Raw genomic sequence first — 23,761 nt, 5'->3', positions numbered from 1 at the left:
AAAAAAGAAGAAAGCTTATGGGTTTATTGGAGTTTTGTATCCAAATTTCCTAACACAACCATCAATTTTAGTTTTGGTAAGCACATTTGTTCCCCAGAAAGAATTCTACAAATCCTTCGACTCTCTCCTTGGAATGAGAATGAGAGACACTTTGAAAGTTGAGCAAATTCATTCCGAGGAGATGGGTACTCCTAACAGAAAAATGTTCCTTTACTATCAACTCCCCAGATTATCTCATCCTCCAAACGCCAACCATTTAGAAGGATTTTGAGAATGTCACCAACATCATGGGGAGCGAAAGCTTCAATAACCAACTCCCTGTTCCAGTGTTGCCCTTTGAAGAAATAGAATTTGAGGTTCTCTTGAGGTTGAATGAGTAATGAACCCAACAGGGTTTAAAGTTCCCTGAAGTGGGTATCCAAGGGTCCCTCAGCCATGTAAATTTGCTTGCCATAACCCATCCGAAGCCTGTCTAAAACAAACTCCCTTCCCCAAATAACCATGATCTGCCTTGAGAAAGGTTTCATTGTGATAACATCTCCCTTTAAAGACTTTGGCCAACTCCATTAAAGTTTAAAATCCCTGAAACCCATGCCACCTTTCTGCTTCCGCTTACAAAGCTTTTGCTAATTTTTCCATTTAATTTTCTTGTTTCCTTGCATTGTTCCTCACCAGAAGCACTCGCACATCATATCGAGCTCATGACACGTGTCATTAGAAAGCTTGAAACAACTTATTGTATAACCAGTTGTCCATGGCTGCCTCATCTTTTACTCTTTCTTCCCTTCGTAATTTTTAATCACTTTACTGTATCAATGCTGTTTCTATTACATATATACACACACATTTAGAGGATAATAATATTTCATATATAGTAATATATATTTTGTTCAAAGAAAATCATATAAGATCTCATGCAATCAAATTGACAAAAAGTCATTAAGATAATATTTCGTATATAATTATAATATTAGTCAATAAAAAATCGTATAATATCTCATGCCAAAATCAATTTAATAAAAAGAAAGGTATATTTTCCATTGAATTTGACTAACATAATATTTACCCAAACCAACTTGCACATAGAAGAAAAGTTATCAAGGTAATATTTCATATATACATTTATATAGAGAAGGTAATATTTACATAAAAGAAAAATATTTACCCACAGCTTGTCTTATCGCATGCCCACAACGCATGCTAACCTCTAAAGCTCCTTGTCATCACGCACTACCCTCAACACACAAGCTCTCGGCCACCGCTCACACTTGAACGCATGCGCTAGAATCATCGCCTAGCCTTGTGGTAACACTTGGATAGTTGCCTTGCCTTACATCCTCACCATGCCAACGCTTATCACACTCTTGACGCATGCTTTACTAACCTAAACAAGTTCTTGGTTGTCGCATACCCTTGTCAACGCATGGGATCACATGCGTCCATCTCAACCACCATGGTGTTCACTATTCCAACGACTAGCGCACAACACTCGGTCACACTTGGCCCCCACAAGAGCTCGCCAAACCTCAAAGAGCAAGACCAACGCATATTGATCTCACCTCCAAGGCCAACGCATATGGCAACTCCTATGGCAACACTTAGCCAAAATTTTCCTCTTGCTAGGTTAACTCAACCTCACCCGAGAGCCATGCTTCAATACTTAATTTTTCCTTCTTTACTTTCTTATTCTTCACCCATTTTCCTACAATTTGATACTAACTCATAAATTAACCTATTTATCATACAATCACATCAATAAACATATTTAAATAGGAAAAATAGGGTTCGGAGTTTACAAAATTAGATTTCAAATCCAAGAAGTATTATTCTCTTGGATACAACAGAGCTGAGAATGAGTTATAAGACTTTTAAAATGATCAAAGCAAGAAGTTAAGAGTGATCTTCAATGAAAAAGTTTTATATAAAAACAAAACACAATTAGTTCATCATAGTTAGATGAATATGGAGAAGAAAAGACTCGCTATATAAATATTCCTAATTAATAGAATGAGATATGAACAACAAGAATTGAAGATCGTAATACAACAAGAAGAAACAAATTGTGGAATCTGAACTAATACAAAATAATAGCAAATCTAGCACGATCTAAAAACAAATGCAAATATGGCACGATTTTAACTTCTATCAATACCTGTCACTACCAAAAAAATCAATTTTAACTTCTATTAATGACAAGTCAATTGATAGAAAATAACCATGAATTACTAATAGCAATTCAATAATAAACATAAAAATGTGTTCTATCAATTATAAACATGTATAAATCGTTGTTAGTAGACAAAAATAGCCCATCAATAACAAAGAGTTACCAGTAATGCACATATTAATAGTTTATCGATAATATTTATCAAGAAATAAAGTCTTAAATCCAAATAATTTCAAACTACAGTTTGCTCTTTTGCTCTCCATAAAATTTGTTCATGAGAAGAATGAAAAACTCTTCCCTCCAAGTAGCTAGTAGCTAGTCATCACGAGAAACACTGCAAGATCTCCAACCCACCACCGCTGCTAAACACTTTTTTGTGAGTGAAACACGACAACCATCACATAAAGTATTCTCCACTTCCATGAGACCTCCATTAATGCAGTATATGCCACTAGGCATCCAGCTCAAGGCGAACTGAATCGTCATATAAAAGCCTATAAATGCAGCATTTTGAGAAGAGAAATTTTGTGGGGGAGGTTGAAAATTTGAATAAACATGGGGATGGTCAAAAGATCTGAGCCGTTGATTTTGGCTTCAGTGATTTTGACGGTTTGTTTGTGTTTGAGTACTCCAAAGGCTTGTTCTTCACAGGATCAAGGGAGTGGAGTTCCTGGTTTCTTCATTTTTGGAGATTCTTTAGTGGATAATGGCAATAACAATGGATTGCTTACGCTTGCGAGAGCCAATTATAGGCCTTATGGAGTTGATTTTCCTCAGGGCACCACTGGCCGCTTCACTAATGGTCGAACCTTTGTTGATGTCTTAGGTAAATGTGTTTCTTAGCTCTTCTTTTTTAATATTCTATGTCTTTTGAAACAACATTGGATTTGAGGTCATTTTTTTTTTATCATATAACCTATAAAGGGAAGAATTCAACTTCGACTTTTTGGTCAATAGTTCATATTTTATGTTTTTTTTTTTATAATTTATTAATTGTGGATTTATGTGATTTATTGATGTGGACGTGTGAGTTCTATTCTAAACCACAAGTAGTGAGTTTGGTTTTGGACTTGGAAATAGGTCAAAAACTCTTTCATTATGATAAGAATTGATGGCCACACGGAAAAGAATGTTTTTGAATTTTTTTCCCAACAAAATGTGGGATGGGAAAATGGAGCCTCTAATCTCGAAGTCAGTAAAAATTTCATACTAATTGAATTAGGCTCATTTTGACGAATGTTTTCGAAAGTTCACAAACTAAGAAAGTAAATGTTTTGAATTTTGAGATAATAAAATGGGGAAGTTGTGGATAGAAAACAACCCACAAATACCTTAAGAAAGAGAACGTTTCGGTCTTATTTTATACTTAATTAACTTGGCTATTTTATTTTGTAATTTCATCAAATGTGACAAATTTTTCTTACTTATTCTCACAAATAAAAATATTTTTCACCTTTTCCTTCTTGTGTGAGATTATAGGGTAGGATGCACCCAGTAGTATTTTTGCATTTTTTTAGTGAGTTGGATTTGGGCCTTTGAATATTGAGCTTAAATAAAAAATTGAAATTAAATTAAATATAAATTTGTGGCTAGATGTTGGGTATATTGAATTAACTTTGAAATTATTTTAAACATCTCAATTTTTGAAGAAGTCTGAATTTGTTGTATCATTTATATTCAAGATTAAAGATGAAATAAAAAGATTTTAATACAAGATAATTGAGAAGATATAAAATGAAATATAGTGAGTGAGTATTGAATTGTATATAATAATTGCAGCTCAGCTACTGGGGTTTCGGACATTCATTCCTCCATACAGTAGAACTCGAGGAAGAGCCCTTCTTAGAGGAGTCAACTATGCATCTGGTGCAGCAGGAATTAGAGATGAGACTGGAAACAATTTGGTATAATTTTAATTTATCATAAAATTTTACCAAAAATTAAACATAAACATTATTATTATTTTGAAATTGACATTTTGGGTATGGTTGTTTTGAATTTGAAGGGTGCTCATTTATCTATGAACAACCAAGTAGAGAATTTTGGGAGAACAGTGGAAGAAATGAGTAGGTTTTTCAGAGGAGACACTGAAGCTCTTAGTTGCTATTTAAGCAGATGCATTTTCTATTCAGGAATGGGAAGCAATGACTATCTCAATAATTACTTCATGACTGATTTTTACAACACCAAATCTCAATACACACCTCAAGCTTATGCCTCTGCCCTTCTTCAAGATTACACTCGCCAACTTAGAGTAACTATTTGTTTCCATTAACTCAACTTCCCTGCTTTCTATCTTAATTATATTCCAAAACCTTTAATTTCATCTCATTTCATTTCGATGGATTTAGTTTGATTTTAAAAAAGACTTGCATTTTTGTTGTAGCAATTGTACCAACTTGGAGCACGGAAAATAGTTGTGACCGGGGTTGGTCAGATCGGTTGCATTCCTTACGAGCTGGCTAGATATCAAGGCAATAGTAGTCGTTGCAACGAAGAGATCAATGGTGCGATCACCCTTTTCAACTCCGGCCTCCGCAAGCTTGTCGACCATTTCAATAGTGGTCGTGTTCTTCCCGGAGCTAAGTTTGTGTACCTTGATACCTACCGAAGCAACATCGACTTGATTGAAAATGCCTCCACTTATGGTATAGTAAAATGAATGTAAAAAATCCCTTGCACGAAATTTTAAAAACCCATTTTAGAATCGGTTGCTTTTAAATATAGAAAAACAAATTAAAATATTTACAAAATATAGCAAAATGATAGACAATGATAGAAGTCTATCAACGTCTATCATCCATGTTTCTAAAATTTTGCTATATCTTCTAAATATTTTCAACAGTTTTACCATTTGAAATAATTTTTCTTTTAGAATTAATTTCAATAATTATACCTCCAAACTTTGTAATATTTTATTTTAACCCTTTTATATGTTCGAAGTTTTTTCAAAACAACCCTCGAGGACTTCTGCTATTAAATTTGTGATAGAAAGAAGTATTTTTTTTTTTTAAAAAAAAAATATATATATGCTTATGTATTGTTTAAGTAAACAAATCTATAAACACATGCATAAATTAAAATTGGGGGTTAGGGCAAGAGAAAAAAATTATAAATGAAAGAACAAAAGAGGAAGATGATAATAAGTATACAATTCAAAGATCTGCCATTTACAAACTTTTCTATCTATGAATTTGTTAGAAAAACCCTACCAAAATTATTTTTGAAACAAACTTCAAAACTCCAAGGTTAAATAAAGCTTTTAAAATTTCAGGATGTAATTGAAGCCAACCCTATAGTTTAAGGGTACGGTACTTTTGATAATTTAACCTTGAAAATTTGGAAAGATGAAGAACAAAAGTGAAAATTATATAAAGTATTAGGGACTTGTTATATATGTATATTGTATATTTAAGCTAATTTAAACATGAATGGAAGATGAAGTGTGTGTATGAATGAACAGGGTTCACAGTTGTAGACAAGGGATGTTGTGGAGTGGGGAAAAACAATGGGCAAATAACATGTTTACCTCTTCAGCAACCATGCGAAGATCGAAGAGGCTACTTGTTTTGGGATGCATTTCATCCCACAGAGGATGCAAATGTAGTGTTGGCCAAGATGGCATTCACTTCCCCTTCAAGAGCCTATGCATATCCCATTAACATACAACAATTAGCAATGTTGTAAAGTTACCTTAATTACAAACGACCTATGTCAGATGTGTGGGATTTAATTGTATTCTCTTTCATTACTTCTTGTTGCTTTCTATTTGTATGTCATCCATCTCCAGTTTCTTCTTTCAAGCCTTGTTTTCTTTGTGTAAGCCATGACTGATTTCAAGTGTAATAAAAAGATTGGAACTTTTGTGTTTAACACCATTGTCTTTTTTATATATGTGAAAGAAAAAGGTGGGAGAGGAAAAACATTATGATTTGGCCCATGGGTTAAATTTGAATAACTCGATTAAGTTTGCTTTCCCTGAGATAATATACGAGTTTGTTAATTAATCCTATAAATTACATATGCATCTAATCATATATACATTCCCGAGATGTCACCAAGCTGTGTAAATTAGCATTTTAGATCTTCTTTTTAGGTTAATTAAGGGGTTCATACATGTTCCATTCTTTGTGTATACGTATCCTAATATCCGCATCGCCCTACTAAGTGACGTCTATATCCACTATTGATGTTCCGACTGCGCCGTTCTACTTTAATCCTACCTTATCCAGATCATCGTTCCATCTCAAAACCAATCGAAAACAGAATTAACACCCATTTATCTTATAAGGGGTGTGAGGTCTCTTGATCACGCCTCCTCAAGATGGTGCCTCTTTTGGGTTGACTATTCTTAATCGGAGCACAATTTCTTTTTATTCGATCGAGTAATTTCTTTTTATTAGATCGAGTATTGGTTCGGACTTTATGGGCTCTAATACTATATTGATAATATGAGATTCCATGGAACCCATATCTATTTTATAAGGGTGTGAGGTCCCTTCCATTTTTCCAATTTTACCAAGTTCTAATATGGTGATCGAGTTCAAATACTGTCCAATAAGATTGAGCCATTAATTTAGCTAAGTACCACAACTATTTCTACCTTATTTTATATAGATAATTAAACTTTAAAGTTGATTTATTTTAACTCCGAGTGGATAACAAATATTGGAGATTAAAGCTTTTAAATAGAATTCATGCTATGAAAAAGTAATTGCAATTTCATAGGCTGAGAAGGTAAAAAAAAGTATTTAAACTAGTAAACTATAAATTATTATCATTATCATCACCCATATGGTTATTTTTCTTCTTGGCCATTACAAGTAGTAGTCTCATCCTTGTTCAAAGAAGAAACAATATGATGTATCTTCTTTCTTACAACTTTATTTGTTTAAAGTAGAACTAGAAATAACGGCTGGACATAGCTGCAACAGCAAAGGGGCTTATAAATTTGGGCATAAGATCATGAAGAATTGCAGCAATGGGAGATTTGACATGAGGAACTGCTGCTTTTCCAATGATCACATATGGAGCAATACCATGTAAGACTGCAGAACACAGGGATATATATGTGCAACATTATTATTATAAAAGAATTTGAGTATGGTTATTAACATCACGGATGAAATTTATAGAGTTTTTGGCTTTGGGATAATTTATGAGAAAAAGAAAAACAGAAAAAGAATACCATTTTGGCCCTTAAATTTCGATTTCGTTTCAATTTAGTCCATAAATTTTATTTTACCCTATGCTAGACTTGAGTTTTGTTCAATTTTGTTTCTAGATTACAATATTTACGTTTTTAATCTCGATTCTTTACTAAATATTCATTTTTAATCATTGATGTTAATGTATCAATTAATTTAAAATAATTATAAAAAGAAATTTTAAATTTAATTTTGGACATTTTTTAATATAAAAAATTATTTAAAAATATTTACACTTTATAGCAAAAAGTTTCAAAAGTACAAAACACTTTTGGAACTTTTTGCTATAAAGTATAAATATTTTTGAGATTTTTTTATATTTATAAGAAATTTTCTTTGATTTTAATAATAATGAAAAATAGTAAAACTTAATCAATTATATTAATGAATAAACAATTACACACCTAAGGTAGGAAACGAGTACTTAATGAAAAATTGAGGTTTAAAAATGTAATTCTTGAAACTAATGTATAAAATTGAAACAAAACGCAAATCTTTTACGGATAAATTGTGATATATTCTCTATTTGGTAACTTTTTTAAAAAAAAAAAAAAAAAAAATTAAGTCTATAGACACTACTTCTATCCCCAAATTTCTTAATTTGTTATATACTTTTCACCAATAATTTAAAAAATCAAGTAAAAAGTTGAGAATTAAAAAAAATGTAGCTTTCAAAAAGTTGTATTTGTTTTTAGAATTTAGTTAAGAATTTAACCATTATATTTAAAAAAATATACATCATTATAAAAATTTGGATAAAATAGACTTAATTTTTTTAAAAAATAATAATATAATTATCAAACGGAACAATATATATATGTATAATATGAATCAGAAACTAGATTAAAAAACTAGGAGATATAGCTAAAAATCACTTTTCTAGGTAATCATGAAGCACAAAATTCTTACTCTCTGTCTAACATGCCTAGGCCAGCGTTACCGATCTTCCTCTCTGTCTTACATGCAAGATGACTTAACTCCTTCAATGGTCTCTCTTCTCTCTCTAACATGGAAAACTTCTCTCCCTTACATGCAACACCATTCTTAATCTCCACTTTTCACTTGTCAAATTCAAAGCAAATATGTACTAAAACAAATTAAGAAAAAATGAAAAAGAAAAATATTTTAGTGCTTCTAGTTCTGATAATTTAACTATTGTGGTTGAATGATTTATTAATTTATTTTTTGGATGCTACATTATTATTAAATATTACTTTGAAATTTTTTTATAGTACTAAAAATTTTCTTGTAACTATATTGTCCAATTTAAACCGTCAAATCTCTCTAAGCTACCATCACTCATATATCTTTCAATGTGCAATAAGATGTTATTCGAAGGGACTTCTATAATGTGACTAAAAGTAGGTTTACACCATTTGATGTTGGAGAAAATTTATAACTTATGGTGTTAAAGAAGCAATTTATTATCAAATAAATGTTAATTCTAGACGGTAAAAGAGAGGAAAAAATAGTAATTAGAAGCTAATTTAATAAAGATGTAGATGATCCAAGAATTCATAATAAATATAGGGGGAAAAGTTGCAGCAGTATTATATTCGACTACAAGCACAAACTTTAGTTTGTTTTCAGTAAAAGATCATACTGGGAGATTCATGCCAAGAATTTAAAGTAATATTCATTCATAATGACTGTCATAAATTTGGATACTAATAACATATCTTACATGTTTATTTTATTTATTTAAAATGGAATAATAAGAGATGGAAAATAAACTTAAATCTGTTTGTTAAATGTTGTAGTAGTAAGAGTAGAGAAAGGAATTAATTCGGTGAAGTTTTACCTTTAAAGTGAAGAATGGGAACAAGGATGAAGAAGAGAAGCACAGATACAAGACGAAGCAAACTAAACTTCTTCATGATCACTTGTGTTTTTGTTCTTTAATTTGCTGAATTTTTTCTCTTTTCTTTCACGCTCTTCTTGGGCAAATAGATATTGCTATATATAATGTTTCACGTTTTATGTACTATTTTGGTATCTATACACCTTTTAAAAAGTCAATTTGGTCCTTGTAATTTCAATTTTAACTATCTTTCAAATGAAATGGTTTTATTAGTTTTTAAATTAATACATACTTCTGATCTACTTTGTGATGATAATGTTAAGGATGTGCCAATCTAGTTGAAATCATATCTTAGAGCGTCTATTGATCCCTCGTATCTCTAGTATATTATTCAAAAAACGAAATGATTATTTTGATTCCTATACTTTTCAACTCTCAAAATGTTAATTTTGTATTATTTAATTTTATTTTTATTTCAATCACACCATCAACATGACAACATTAAGGCGCTATTTGATAACTATATTTTGTTTTTTATCTTTGAGAATTAAGTCTATTTTCTCTCATTTTCTTACCATGTTTGCATCTTTCTTAAGTACAAGAGTTGAATTCTTAGCCAAATTCTAAAAACCATAAAAAGTTTTTAAAAATTATTTTTTTATGGAAAAAATGAAAAAATGAGATAAAAATATGATATGTTAATAAATAATATTCATAAAGAATATTAAAAAAAGTTTTATAAATATGATGTGCTAATAATGTATGAAGTAAAAGAAATTAATCACAACAAATAGTTAACTAATTATTAATAAGCAATAACGATTATATGTTTATAATGAATGATCAAATTAAAATTATGGGAAAAATAGTTTTTTGGTCCTTAAGTTTTGAAAAATAGATTTGTTTAGTTCCCCATATTTTTAAATGGTCAATTTATTTCATAAGTTTCAAGAATATGTTTAAAAGGTCCCAAATAAAAAATAATTAAATTTAAACAAAAAAAAATTGACTATATGCTTAAGTGACAAAGATGAATTAGAAGAAAAAAAAAATACTATTTTTAAATCTTCTCTCATCTATCTTCTTTCTTTCTTCGTCCTCCCTCATTCTCTCTCTCTTTTTCTTTTTCTTTTTTTTTTCTTTCTTTTCTTTTTTTTTTTTTTGGTTGACAAAATACATGCACTTTTAGTAGCCTTTAAGATTTGAATAGATGTATATTTGGTATCTAAAATTTCAGAATAGACACCTTAATTCTCCAAAGTTTACAAAATGATTCTAAATGATCTTCAATTAAACTTTAACATAACAGAATGACGAGTGAACTATTATTTGCTAACAAGGGTGAGGTAACATATTGATTTTATTTGATTACTGAGCAAATAGGCCTTACAAGTTAATAAATAGCTAAATTATAATAAATACCCTTAAATTTTACTCTCTGTTTATGAAATACCCTTATACTTTCAAAAGTTCCAATATTACCATTGAACTTTCATAAATGTTTTAAAACTATCATAGGAATTATACAAATTCTTGAGAATTTCAAATAAAAATTGAAACATAGAATTGTATGCCTATAACCTAAAATAACATGCTGATCTAAATTTTCGTTTTATATCAATGTCAGACTATATCTCATTTTTGTTAAAATTATAAAAATTTTCTATCTAGGGGTCATTACAAGAAAGTTGACCATTTTTGAAGGGCACAACTTTCGAAAAAATATTTAATAGACTTTCGATACATCTTTTTTCAAAGGTTAACTCAACTTTTGAAAATTGTCAAAATAGATCCCGTCGAAAAAAGCTTTTTCGAAGGTTTACTAATCTTTGAAAATTATCATTTTTTAAAAGGTCTATTAACCTTCTAAAATTATCATTCGTCTGATTGGGGAACTTGAAACACAACAACACATGACGTAATTCACTCATTTCTTGATGTTAGGGTAAGTAGATAAATTGCTCTCTTAAGAGTTGATTTTGAAGGTTGAACAATGTGGCCACACCCTCTCTTGACCCGAGAGGGATTTGGTCACAGTTGAACTATGACTTATTATTCATTAGATGAATTAGTAGTACTCAAGGAATTAGATATAACTACAGGAGTAAAACAATAATTTTGGCCCAGTTGTACTCATGAGCAATTTGTGAAAGGGTCATCGCATTGTTTACTGGTTATATCCAATTGACAAAGAAATATATCTGTAGTACAAAGAGTGCAATCGTTGGTCTTTAGTAGAGTGACGTTAATGGATGTTGAATAATTTAATTAGATGAGTTTAATTAATTATTCAAGTACCATTGGAGCTTCAATCTACAGGTCCATAAGATCCCCTCTGTAGCTCAACAGAGATTATTGAGAATTAATTATGGATTAATTTGAATTATTCAAATTAATTGAGGAATTAACTATATATAATATAATTAATTAAATTAATTATATGTGATATAATTAATATAATGTATTCGATATATTATAATATAAAGTTTATTTTGAGAGGAATTAAATATATGAATATGACTCAGATACCAATTGTATGGATGACATTCATATAATTGAATTTAATGTGGATTGACTTTATATTAAATATCATGATTGATTGAGAAAAATTCAAACTATAGAATTACAGGTTAGAAAAATTCAAACTATAGGTAATTTTCTTGATGATCTTCATCTTCGAGATAAATGACAACGGAGTATTCTTTGTGGTTTTTTCTCTCAAGAAAACACAGAAGAAAAAACTCTTAAAATCTTTACCTCTCCCAAAAAGTCAGAGAAGCTCACAACTCTCTTTGTAATTCTCACCCCTAAGAAGAATACATGAGGTTCACTTGTGGTAGTGACCAATCTTTGATTGCTGCAATTTTTTGGAGATCAAATGATAATGACTAGATCGAGGAGGATTTCGTGAAGACCTTCTGTCTTCAATGGTAAGTTTTAATTCTTCTCTAATTCCTTCTGTGATAAGCATGCTGTAAAAAATTCTGATAATGCATAACTTTTCTGTTTTGTAATTTAGTTATGTGAAAAACTGAAACTTGGGACCGATCCCGCTTCCCTACGGATCTCACGATCTCTTTCAATTGGTATCAGAGCAGCGTTCTTGGTATCCAATTTTTCCTTTTTTTTTTTCCAAAATAGAATTTTAGTTTCATGGTAGGTGTTGCATTCTATTTTTTCTTCATGTTAATGATGAATGGATGAATGTGGTTTGCGATTTATGGATGTTTTCAGGATTAGGCTTTAGATTTATAGCTTTCTTTACAAATTTGATTTGTAAGGGCCCATTGTTTTAGGAATACTTCTTGTTATAAAGACTGTGAATTCATAGCCTTGAATCGTACGTGCGGTTTTTGATGTTTTCTGGTGAAAATGAGGTCCAAATTAGAGAAGAATCAAAGGTTTTCTGTCTGTACAGTAGCGTTGTAACGTTGTGAAAGGCGGACATAAATTTTTTTGTAGCGTTGCAATGCTCTAGGACAAAAAAATTTTCGATTTGCATGGGGTTTAGTTATTCGTGGTTCAGCTGGTTTGTGTCCGCTTCGCTTAGTTCGAGTGGTTCGCAGGTGGTTCAGGTTTTGGGCAGTCCAATTTGTGCGATTCAAGGTATGGTTCACCTATTTTGAACCGGTTAAGCTATTATTTGATGTAATAGTTAGTTTTTTAATTAATTAAATTAATATAAATGTTATATTAATTTAATTAATAGTTTAGGAGTCCAATCCCGGTCAATAAATTGTTGTTTAAATTATGCATTTGATGTATATATTTTTAATTATATATGTCATAATGTATTCCTTATAGTAAAATATCACCATAGGTTATGCATTATTCATCCATCATCTATATTATAAATATTATAATATATAGTTGCATGATTTACTTTATAGCATGCTCATGCATCATATAATATAAGTGTTATACTATATGCTTACATGCATAATAACATTGTCATGCATCATTTATATTATAAGATTTATAATATATAGTTGGATGTATGTATGAATGCTATTTTATTTCATTATGTTAGTATATATAAATGTTATGTATGTTAAGTAATGAAATGGAGATTATATGAAACATGTCATTACTTTAGGTAATTTTATAAATGTTATAATTTTACAAAGTATGATATCAAATGCAATGAATGGTTTTAATTTGTTTGATTTATTTTATAATCATTATAATTAAATGAAATTAGATATTAAAATCAGTAATTCAGAATTGCATGCAAACATAGGTTCAAATCATTTTTCAAAATAGTTTTAAAATATGATTCACACAGACCTAAGATCACAAAATTATTCTAATAAGAATAGATATTATTTTAATCTTTTTAATCAGTTTAATAAGATTAAATTGATTTTTATAAAAGATTAAAATTGTAGCTAACGTATCTATAGGAGACCTTTGTCTAAGGCTAGTTCTGTCTAGGTTGGGTATTTAAGTTGACAGAAACGAAACACTCCTACCTAGGAATTGACTTGGAAGATGAATTAGATAGATTTGCTACAAGTATACAACTGTTGACTAAAGTTTGTTAAAATGTTTAATGAACATTAATCCAAATTTTTTAACTATCCAATGTAAGTGTTACTGTTGGGCAAACTTAAACAATCACTTAGTAAAAATAATTAGTCGCATTTTTCCTAAGTGAAAGAAGCCCTAAGTTTATTCAAATATTCAGTGTTATTAAAGCCCTTTAATGTCAGTTGTCTTTAATGTCGATTTTAAATTGACATTAAAGGGCTTTAATAACACAGCCTTTAATGTCGGTTGCAACCGACATTAAAGCTCTTTAATGAAATTTGCAACCAACATTAAAGGGCTTTAATGTCGGTTGCAACCGACATTAAAGCCCTTTAATGAAATTTGCAACTGAAATTAAAACCCTTTAATGTCGGTTGCAACTGAAGCCCAAGAATCAAATGAAACCTTTTAAACTGACATTGAAGCCCATAGTCTGTCTGTTTTATCAATTATTGTCCCTTTTTAAGTTCTGTTACTGAATCCATTTTTTTTGGTAAAAAAATATAACATGACACATCATCATCGAACACTGTGGCTACGACATACTATTCAGGTATGGATTGTAAATCTATTACATTTAATTCACAAATTCTGCTATAAAATTATAATTTAAAAGGCCGTACAATAATTCAGGCCTTGAAAACACATTACAAGTAATACAAACACTATGAGTTTACTGTCCCTCTCCACTTGGTAAGTATGGATCCCTTCATAATTCTTCTTGAACAGACCCTCTCCCAGCTTCAGTAGTGTCTAGTTATAGGCATATTTGTTTGACCACTGTTGTTCAAAGGATCACAAACAAAAAAGGTTTAAGACAAAGGATTGAAAGTGAAAATGTGATCATAATTCATATTCAACTAACCGTGTTTATAGGGAATGTGCATAAATGGTACATTTAAGGCAAAATTCTTGTAGTGAATGTGTTGGATCTAGAGTTCCCCAAAAAAAGCATAAAGAGGTTGCGGTACCAAATCTTTACTCCTTTGTTGCACCTGCAAAACAAGAAAACTCAATAGTTGAATAAATGGGAGAATCTTCTTTTTCAAGATCTTGAAGAAGAGAAGCTTGGTTACCTAGATATGAGATACGAAGACAATGGAAAATTTTTGGCACCACAACAAAACCAAAAATTTACCTTGAACCTATTCAAAGAAACACAGTCCCAAAAATATTGCACAACCACTTGTTCTCAACAGAACTATCAGAATTCCCAAAAAGTATCCAAAATGAGTAATCTTACCCAAAGCAACCTTAAACCTTAACTCAAACACCTTGAATCAAATCTAAACTACAAATAAATAGTATCCATAAATTATCAGACCTCAACATGTTCTCTGTTGTGCATGCCAAAACATAAGCATAAGCATATGAAAGAAGAAATGAGGAAATTAGCATTCAAAATCTAAAACTCACATGATACAATGGCAACAAAAATGAAGAATCCAAGAAGAATAGGGCCAACATGGTAGTCCTTTCCCTTCTTTGTAGTAGCCTCGGGCACAACCCCTCTTCAAAATGTTCTTCTTGAACCTTTCCACCTTCTAATCCTCAAGATGCGTGATTTCGTCTATAGAACCCATCAATCAAATCAAATCAAATCATAAATCGAAAAATCTGCAATGCCAACAATATGAAAAGGGGGAGCTATCCAAATATAATTAATTTTCTTTCTTTTCTTCCGAAATGTTTTCTTGTATTTTCTCTTATAAGAAGTATTGAATATAAATTTTGAAAGAATGAACCATAAGTTTCTTCCAGCCTTGTACTTCTACAATCTTCATCGAACAAGTATATCCAATCCTGTTGTCGACTTCAATATTTTAGATCTCCGTGTTCGGTTTGTAAAAGACTGTAAAAATTATGAGGGACTTTTTGTGGGATTGGAAAAAATTGTCTAACCTACAAGAAGCAACACAAATCCACATATTCGACCAAGTAAATCTACCCTTGTCTAGAGTGAGATCTAAAATGTTGAGACGATGACAGAACATAAAACTATAAAAAGTAACCACACTAGAGTCCCTTGTTAAGTACCAACAAGATCCGCAAAGACCAAAATATTACCAAGTTGTAATTAAGTTAATTTCTCTGTTCCTTAAAATTTTCCTTTTCTTTTCTCCTACAACAAGTATTGTATACATTGAGAAACAAAGAGAATTCGTATTATCATCTTCCAATAAATTAATAGGTTGAGTAGAAGAATACCTTCAATGACGTCATGATGGAGTTTACAGTAGAAGACTCTCCAATACCCCAATAAACAATAAAGGTCAATAGAGCTAGAAGAACCGGAGCCAGTACATTAATAGAGAAAACTACATTTAATGATTACGAGGTGCTCTATTTTCAAGCTTCTAGTACTTCGCCGATAGAAAACTACAACACTTAAAACCTTCCAACAAAAATAATAGACTCACATCCTTGTACCCAAATAATCTATAAGCAAAACAAAAATACAACCAAAAAACACAATCATTCATGGACAAAACAACTTTCCAACTCTATAATATTCATGGACAAAACAACTGAATTTCAACGACAATAACCGATAGCCTCCTCCATGTAGACTTATTTAAAAAGAATTAGCTCTTAATGTTTCAAAACCAACAATGAAGATAGGAAAATTTGTGAACAATAATAAGAAAATTGGAACAATCATGTTGTAACACAATTAATAATGTTCATTCTTCATAATTCGATAACTTTGGACGTCCATATACATTAATTTTTGTGATTTTTAGAGACTAAGGAAGAAAATAAAAGTAAAGGCATCAATGTAGATAAGTTAAGAAAATAATGTTTCTGAAAACTTCTTTAGTTTTATCTAAGAGTGCCAATAGCCAGCTTATGTTCGATGATGAAAGCACAATAACGATAATTTGAAAGAATAGAGAAACTAAAAGTTACTGCACAATAGCCAAAATAAAAAAGGCTTGAGCCTTAAAGTTATAAACAGGCCCAAAGATAACAACTAACAACCAAGTTCAATAATAATGAAAAAAAAAATGAGATACATTAGACATTTTTTTTAATGGTAGTGTAAATATTGAACCAAGAACTAAAGGGACACTACTAGCACCATAAGGAGTAGGAACCATATGGATGTTGACAAAGCGCCACTTTCAAGTGTCCTTGCAAGGAAGAGTATGGGGCTTTCCAATCTTGCTACCCCATTATTAGATATTTGAATTCAAAAGTTAGAAAATCAAGCAAAACTAATTTGAGCACTCCCCTATTCTCCCATATACTCAAAGTAATCTTACCTTACACTTAAAGTAATCTTACTTTACACTCGAAATAATAAAGATTATTAAACTTAACCGACTTATTTAACTTTTGAAAATAGACCTAAATGAAACTTGAACACACAATAGACTCAAAACAACAATTTAATCATACAAAGAGATATAAATCAAACTTTAGTCAAACACAATAGGCTCGAAATTGAACTTTAATCACAGATAGGCCAAAAATTTAACTTTCAAAAAGCATAAATGTGGGGCTCCACTATTTTTTAAGGATGACAAGACAAAGGCTTCCGTCACTAGTGATATTTGGGTGAAATACTTTACTCTTAAAAGCAACTTGGATCAACAAACAATATACAATTTTTAAACCTCGCAACCCTATTCAACAAAAAACGAAGACAGTACCCATATAATCATCTTGAACACAGATCATTGAATGCAACAAACAAAAAGATAATAAATATTCCTATTACGTATGTGTGAGAGTTGAAATTATTTTGTTTATATAACTAAATTTGGGATATCAAGAAAATCCTTGCATCATGAATTGAATATAGCATAACCTACAGCTTGATACAATTATGATACAATTTTTCTTCATTCTTATAGAGAATAAAATGACATTGCAAAAGTAAAAATAAAAATAAAAACAAAAATGAAAAATGTAATTGAAAATGTTACAATAGAGCAAAAGCAAAAACACAGAGGAAAGCAAGAAAATAGAATTTTTTACCTAACCTAAAATGGCATTAACTCAATTTTGCTATCAGTTATGAAATTGAATGCCAAAAATAATAAAAGGAATCTAATAAAAAGACCCAAATCCTAAAAATTGAGCAAAATCCCATAAATTACGAGGAAACCCTAAATTCTTAGATATCATCTCATTCAAAAAAAAAAAAAAAAAAAAAAAAAGGAAATCTGAAGAACAGAAAAAAAGGGAATCAATTTACCAAGAATCAATTGGAAAACAAAGAAGGAAGGTCAAAATTGGATTGTGATAAACTTCGATGTTGTTTTTTTCTTTCTTCGTTTCAACCATCTGTAAATTGAGGGATGTGTGTGTGGAAAACCAAAAATCATATGTCAGAAACAAAGAAAAAAGATATATTGAGAATTGTTTTTCTGCAAATCAATTCCAACCAATTGAATTACCTCTCTTCCTCTCTTGATTTCTCTGATGTAATTTTCTGACCTTTCTTCAGATGAGTTCACTGAATATTGGTTTATGGAATTTAAATCAAGTTTACTTTCAAATGGAACAAGGAGAAAAGAAGAGACAAAAAATCCTATAAGGTAATTTTGGAGAAAAAAATAAAGCCCTAGCTAAAAGGAAAAAAAAAAAAAAATAGAGGAGGGTTTAAATGTAGACTAACGAAAATCAAAGAAAATATGGGAGATTTATGAAAGAGTAAGAAATTTACCAAGTGAGTAATGATGGAGAAGAAGCTGGAGATGGATTGTTGTTCAAACGCATAAGGAGAAGGAGATGTTGTGAATGAATATGGAGTTTTAAACCGACATTATACATCCGATTTCACTTTTTTCAACTGCATTAAAGCCTAAAATTCTTGTAGTGATATCAAGATGAACTTCAGAAATGGTAAGAGTTATTGTGGTGTAATAATTGGTTGGGAGTGTCTCAATTATGTGAAGGGACAAGTGACTACCCTTTGGTGGCTTTTGTCCTAAATCATTGAATTATCATTGATAAAATTAGATGTTAAATAGGGTTCATTTAGTTTTTGCTGAAATTGATTAGATGTTTTAGAGTTATGCTAAAATCTAATGTAGATCAATTTGTTTCTTTTCAGCAAAAATGTCAAATTGTATTTTCCGTCATTTGCCTCTATTTGTTTGTCCGATTTTAATTATACAACTTAGAAAGATTCAATTAAAATTTTTTTCGTGGTTAATGACCTCAACATCGTCTTGATTGAGGATTGTCCTTGAAAGAACCATTAAAGGTCCTTGAGTGTAAACGGGATCAGACCCAAAAACCCAAATTTACAGGACATTTAGTTTTACAAAAACAAATAGAAAAATATGCATTTCACTAAAATACAACATGCTTGGAGAAAATTACAGAAGAATGAAAATGGGTTTAAAAACCCCTTACTTTTGAAGATCGAACTTCAAAAGAAAACCCTTGAACCGATAGGAATACCACCACGATGGAAAGCTATTCTCTGGGTGAAAATCCAGAAGTTTTGTGGGCTCTAGCTATTTGGTGAGGGAAATAATTAATTGAGAGAGGAAAAAGATGAGTGATAGGGAGAGCTTTGAAAAATTACTGAACTATTCTATAACCCAGCCTTAGGATGAAGAAGATAAAGAACTGAACCATCCACTTGCTTTCACTAACGTAGTAGAGAGGAAAAACTCCCTCCCTAAAATTATTTTCAAAATACTAAAATTAAAATTAAAATTAATTTTAATAACAAACTTTAATATATATTTATATGATAACTACTTTATCATATATTATATATTAAACTGTATGTTATATTAAATATAACAAATAACCTATAATTTAATATTGTATCTAATACAATATAACCTATAGTTTAATTCTCTCAACAACGATATTTAATATAAATCTCATTTATATTAGATTTAAATATATGAATCCAATTTACATAATTAATATTTGAGTCATATTCAAATATTTAATTTTTCTCAAATAAATTTTATATTATAATGTATCAAATATATTGTAGTAATTATATCATATATAATTAATTCCCTCAATTAATTTGAACAATCCAAATTAATCTAAAAATTGATTCTCATTAATTCTTGTTAAGCAACAAAGAGAACCATATGGACCTGTAGTTTTTAGCTCCAACGGTACGTGAATAATTAATTAAATTCCTTTAATTAAAGTATTCACCATCCATTAATTGTCGAGCATTCCACTAAAGAACGACAATTGCACTCTCTGCACTATAGATATATTTCTGTGTCCACTGGATATAACCAATCAATAGTACGATGACCCTTCACAAATTACTCGTAAGTACAGTTGGGCCAAAATTACCGTTTTTCCTCTATAGTTACATCTAACTCCTTAAGTACTACTAATCCCTCTAATGAACAATAAATCATAGTCCAACTATGACCAAACCCCTCTCGGGTCAGGAGAGGGTGTGACACTACATTGTTAAAGCCCCAGAATCAGCCCTTAATGGAGAAATTTATCTACTTTCTCCTATCTTAGGGAATAAGTGAATTCTATCTTGTGTACCTGTGTTCCCATCTTCTCAATCAAACGAATCCTCAAAATAATAGGCGTATTAAGTCTGCGATCTGGCCACTCTCACCCATACAAATCAAAAGACCACCTTCATATGTAGGAGTTCACAACTGACCCAGGATTCAGGTCATGTTACTTATGGTCAACTTAGTGAAATGTAAGTCTTTCTTATGAATGACATTATATAATGAGATTAAACATTTCGTGGTCTGGTCTTCTACTAACTCCTTTGTATAGAATACCATCGCTCACATGTCTCCACACGAATGATCAGGGTCAGATGATCATTTGTAGCACTTTACAACAATTGTAACATTTATAAAGCGGGACGTACTCGTAGTTTCACAAGGATAAGGTATTCAACCTTATCCATCTACTATAGACCATTTAGGTTATCACTTAAACATGATCCACCCATATGTCTCTACATACATGTTTAAGCTACAAGATAACCTTGAATGTCTCTATGCACTACGAGAATACAAAAGAGATTTTGGCTCCCTAAGCTTTAGGACAAATGGGAGACTGTTGGGATTGGTGTCCTAAATATCTCTTGTATTATTGTAGTTTATAAATTTTGTATAAACAAATTGTTATTAATAAAATAATTTTTATTTTATGAACATACATTCAATCCAATAAACTAAGATCCTAGGTCATTTTATGTAATTTTAACATTTATGTGGAAACATACGAGAGGAAAATGTTTAAATGATAACCTAAACGGTCTGTAGTAGATCGATAAGGATGGGTACCTTATCGTGGTGATACTATGGATACGGTCCACTTTATAGATGTTACAAGTGTTGTAAAGTGCTACAAATGATCTAATCTTGATCATTCATGTAGAGACATGTAAGCAGGGGTATCTTATACAAAGAGTTTGTATAAGGTCAGACCACGAAATGAATAGTCTAATTATATAATGTTGTTAATAGAAGAGACTTACATTTCACCAGGATGACCATAGGTGACATGACCTAAATCCTGAGTGAGTTGTGAACTCCTGCCTATGAAGACTGTCCTTTTATTTGCATGGGTGAAAATGGTCAGATCGCCGACTCAACATTTCTACTATTTTGAGGATTCGTCTGGTTAGGGAGCTGGAAACACAGCTACACAAGACGAAATTCACCATTTTCCTAATGTCGGGGTATGTAGATTACTTGCTCCCTTAAGGGCTAATTCCGGAGCTTGAAAAATGTGGCTACACCTTCTCTTGGCATGAGAGGGATTTGGTCATATTTGGACTATGACTTATTGTTCATTAGAGGGATCAGTAGTACTTAAGAAGTTAAATGTAACTACAGGAGCAAAACGATAATGTTGACCAAGTTGTACTTACAAGCAATTTTTGAAGGGTCATCGCACTATTGACTTGTTATATCCAACGAACATAGAAATATATCTGTAATGCAAAGAGTTCAACTATCGATCTTTAGTAGAGTGATCGGCAGTTAATGGATGTTGAATAATTTAATTAAAGGAGTTTAATTAATTATTCAAGTACCATTGAAGCTTCAATCTATAGGTCCATAAGGTCCTCTCTATAGCTCAACAGAAATTATTAAGAATTAATTTTGGATTAATTTGGATTGTTCAAATAAATTGAGAAAATTATTTATATGTTATATAATTAATTAAATTAATTATATGTGATATAATTAATATAATGTGTTTGGTACATTATAATATAAAGTTTATTTTGAGAAGAATTATAATATAAAGTTTATTTTGAGAGGAACAATGTCTTAAGACTCCTCAAGAGGTTGAGGCAATGAGATGATTTCCCTATGCATCGACTATTGGTAGTCTCATGTATGCAATGTTATGTACGAGACTTGACATTTGCTATGCAGTAGAGATTTCATTTGATATCAATCCAATCTAAGATTAGATCACTAGGTAGCAGTCAAAATAATCCTCAAGTACCTTCGGAGAACGAGAGACTATATGTTTGTGTATGGAAATAAGGATTTAATCCTTACAGGATACACAGACTCTGACATTCAGACTGATCGGGATTCTCAGAAATCCACATCAGGATTAGTGTTTACTCTAAATGTAGGAGCTATAGTTTGGGGAAGCATCAAGTAATGATGCATCTCGCAGACTCCACAATGGAAGCCGAATATGTAATTACTTGAAATGATGCTAAAGAGGTTGTTTGGCTTAAGAAGTTTCTTACTCATTTTGAAGTTGTTCCAAATATGTCTTTGCCCATCACACTTTATTGTGATAGCAGTGGTGTTGTGGCAAATTCTAAGAAACCTAGGAGTTATTGAAGAGGCAAACACATTGAGTAGAAATATCACTTGATTCGAGGGATTGTGCATTGAGGTGACGTGATTCTAATGAAGATTTCTTTGGAGCACAACGTTGTTGATCCATTTACAAAGGTTCTTAGCGCTAAAGTGTTCGAAGGTCATTTAGAAAGTCTAGGTCTATAGGATATGCGACATATTATCTAAGGCAATTGGTAGATGTTATTGGGGTATAGTGTGTACCCTAGTTTATTGTATTGGGTAGATGTTATTGGGGTATCCTGTAGACCTAGTTTATTGTATTTTGTATTTTATTTGTATTGTACATTTGGCTTCTTAAGCTGTAGGACAAGTGGGAGATTGTTGGGATTGGTGTCCTAAATCTATCTTGTATTCTCGTAGTTTGTTTTATATAAACAAATTGTTATTAATACAACAATTGTTATTTTATGAGTATACACTTAATCTAATAAACTAAGATCCTAGGATATTTTATGTAATTTAAACATGTATATAGAGATATACAAGTGGATAATGTTTAAATGATAACCTAAATGGTATGTAGTAGATGGATAAGGTTGGGTATTTTATCCTTGCGACACTACGGATACGACCCGCTTTATAGATGTTACAAGTGTTGTAAAGTGCTACAAATGATCTGATCCTGATCATTCATGCAGAGACATGTGATTGGAGGTATTCAATACAAAGAATTTGTATAAGATCGGACCACGAAATGATTAGCCTCATTATATAACGCCGTTAATTGTAGAGACTTACATTCACCAGAATGACCATAGGTGACATGACCTGAATCCAGAGTGAGTTGTGAACTCCTATCTATGAAGACAATATTTTAATTTGCATGGGTGAGAGTGGTCAGATCGCCGACTCAATATGCCTACTATTTTGGGGATTCATCTGATTGAAGAGTTGGGAACACAGTTACACGAGATGAAATTCGCACATTCCCTAATGTTGGGGTAAGTAGATAAATTGCTCCCTTTAAGGGTGATTCCGGAGCTTAAACAATGTGAAGGAGTTAGATGTAACTACAGGGGCAAAAAGATATTTTTTGTCTGGCTGTACTTACGAGTAATTTATTAAAGGTTATCGAACTGTTGACTGGTTATATCCAATGGATACAAAAATATATCTAGTGCAAAGAGTGCAGCTTAGGTCTTTAGTAGAGTGACCGACAGTTAATAGATGTCAAATAATTTAATTAAAGGAGTTTCATTAATTATTCAAGTACCATTGGAGCTTCAATCCACCTATCTATAAG

General features: G+C 31.1%; 1 protein-coding gene across 1 annotated transcript; it reads left to right on the top strand.

Annotated features, from left to right (window-relative positions):
* The first annotated feature begins 2,680 nt into the window (after nucleotides 1-2,680).
* LOC120080044 (GDSL-like Lipase/Acylhydrolase superfamily protein) lies at nucleotides 2,681-6,040 on the top strand. Its single transcript, XM_039034584.2, has 5 exons — nucleotides 2,681-2,993; nucleotides 3,947-4,071; nucleotides 4,173-4,421; nucleotides 4,554-4,815; nucleotides 5,631-6,040. The coding sequence occupies exons 1-5, from the start codon at nucleotides 2,723-2,725 to the stop codon at nucleotides 5,852-5,854; spliced, it is 1,131 nt and encodes a 376-aa protein (XP_038890512.2). The 5' UTR covers nucleotides 2,681-2,722; the 3' UTR covers nucleotides 5,855-6,040.
* The last annotated feature ends 17,721 nt before the right edge of the window (nucleotides 6,041-23,761 follow it).

Source organism: Benincasa hispida, chromosome 6, assembly GCF_027475165.1.
Source record: "Benincasa hispida cultivar pf3 chromosome 6, pf3_genome.v1.1, whole genome shotgun sequence".
Lineage (NCBI taxonomy): Eukaryota > Viridiplantae > Streptophyta > Magnoliopsida > Cucurbitales > Cucurbitaceae > Benincasa > Benincasa hispida.
Note: the sequence above shows the minus strand (reverse complement) of the source record. Positions and strands in the feature narration are given on the sequence as shown.

Bases quoted from the DNA above. Each gene is read 5' to 3' on its own strand.
- LOC120080044 (XM_039034584.2), top strand. From the start codon at position 2,723: ATGGGGATGGTCAAAAGATCTGAGCCGTTGATTTTGGCTTCAGTGATT. The intron at 4,072-4,172 runs GTATAATTTTAA...TTGAATTTGAAG, and splicing joins ATGAGACTGGAAACAATTTG to GGTGCTCATTTATCTATGAA. The intron at 4,816-5,630 runs GTATAGTAAAAT...ATGAATGAACAG, and splicing joins TGAAAATGCCTCCACTTATG to GGTTCACAGTTGTAGACAAG.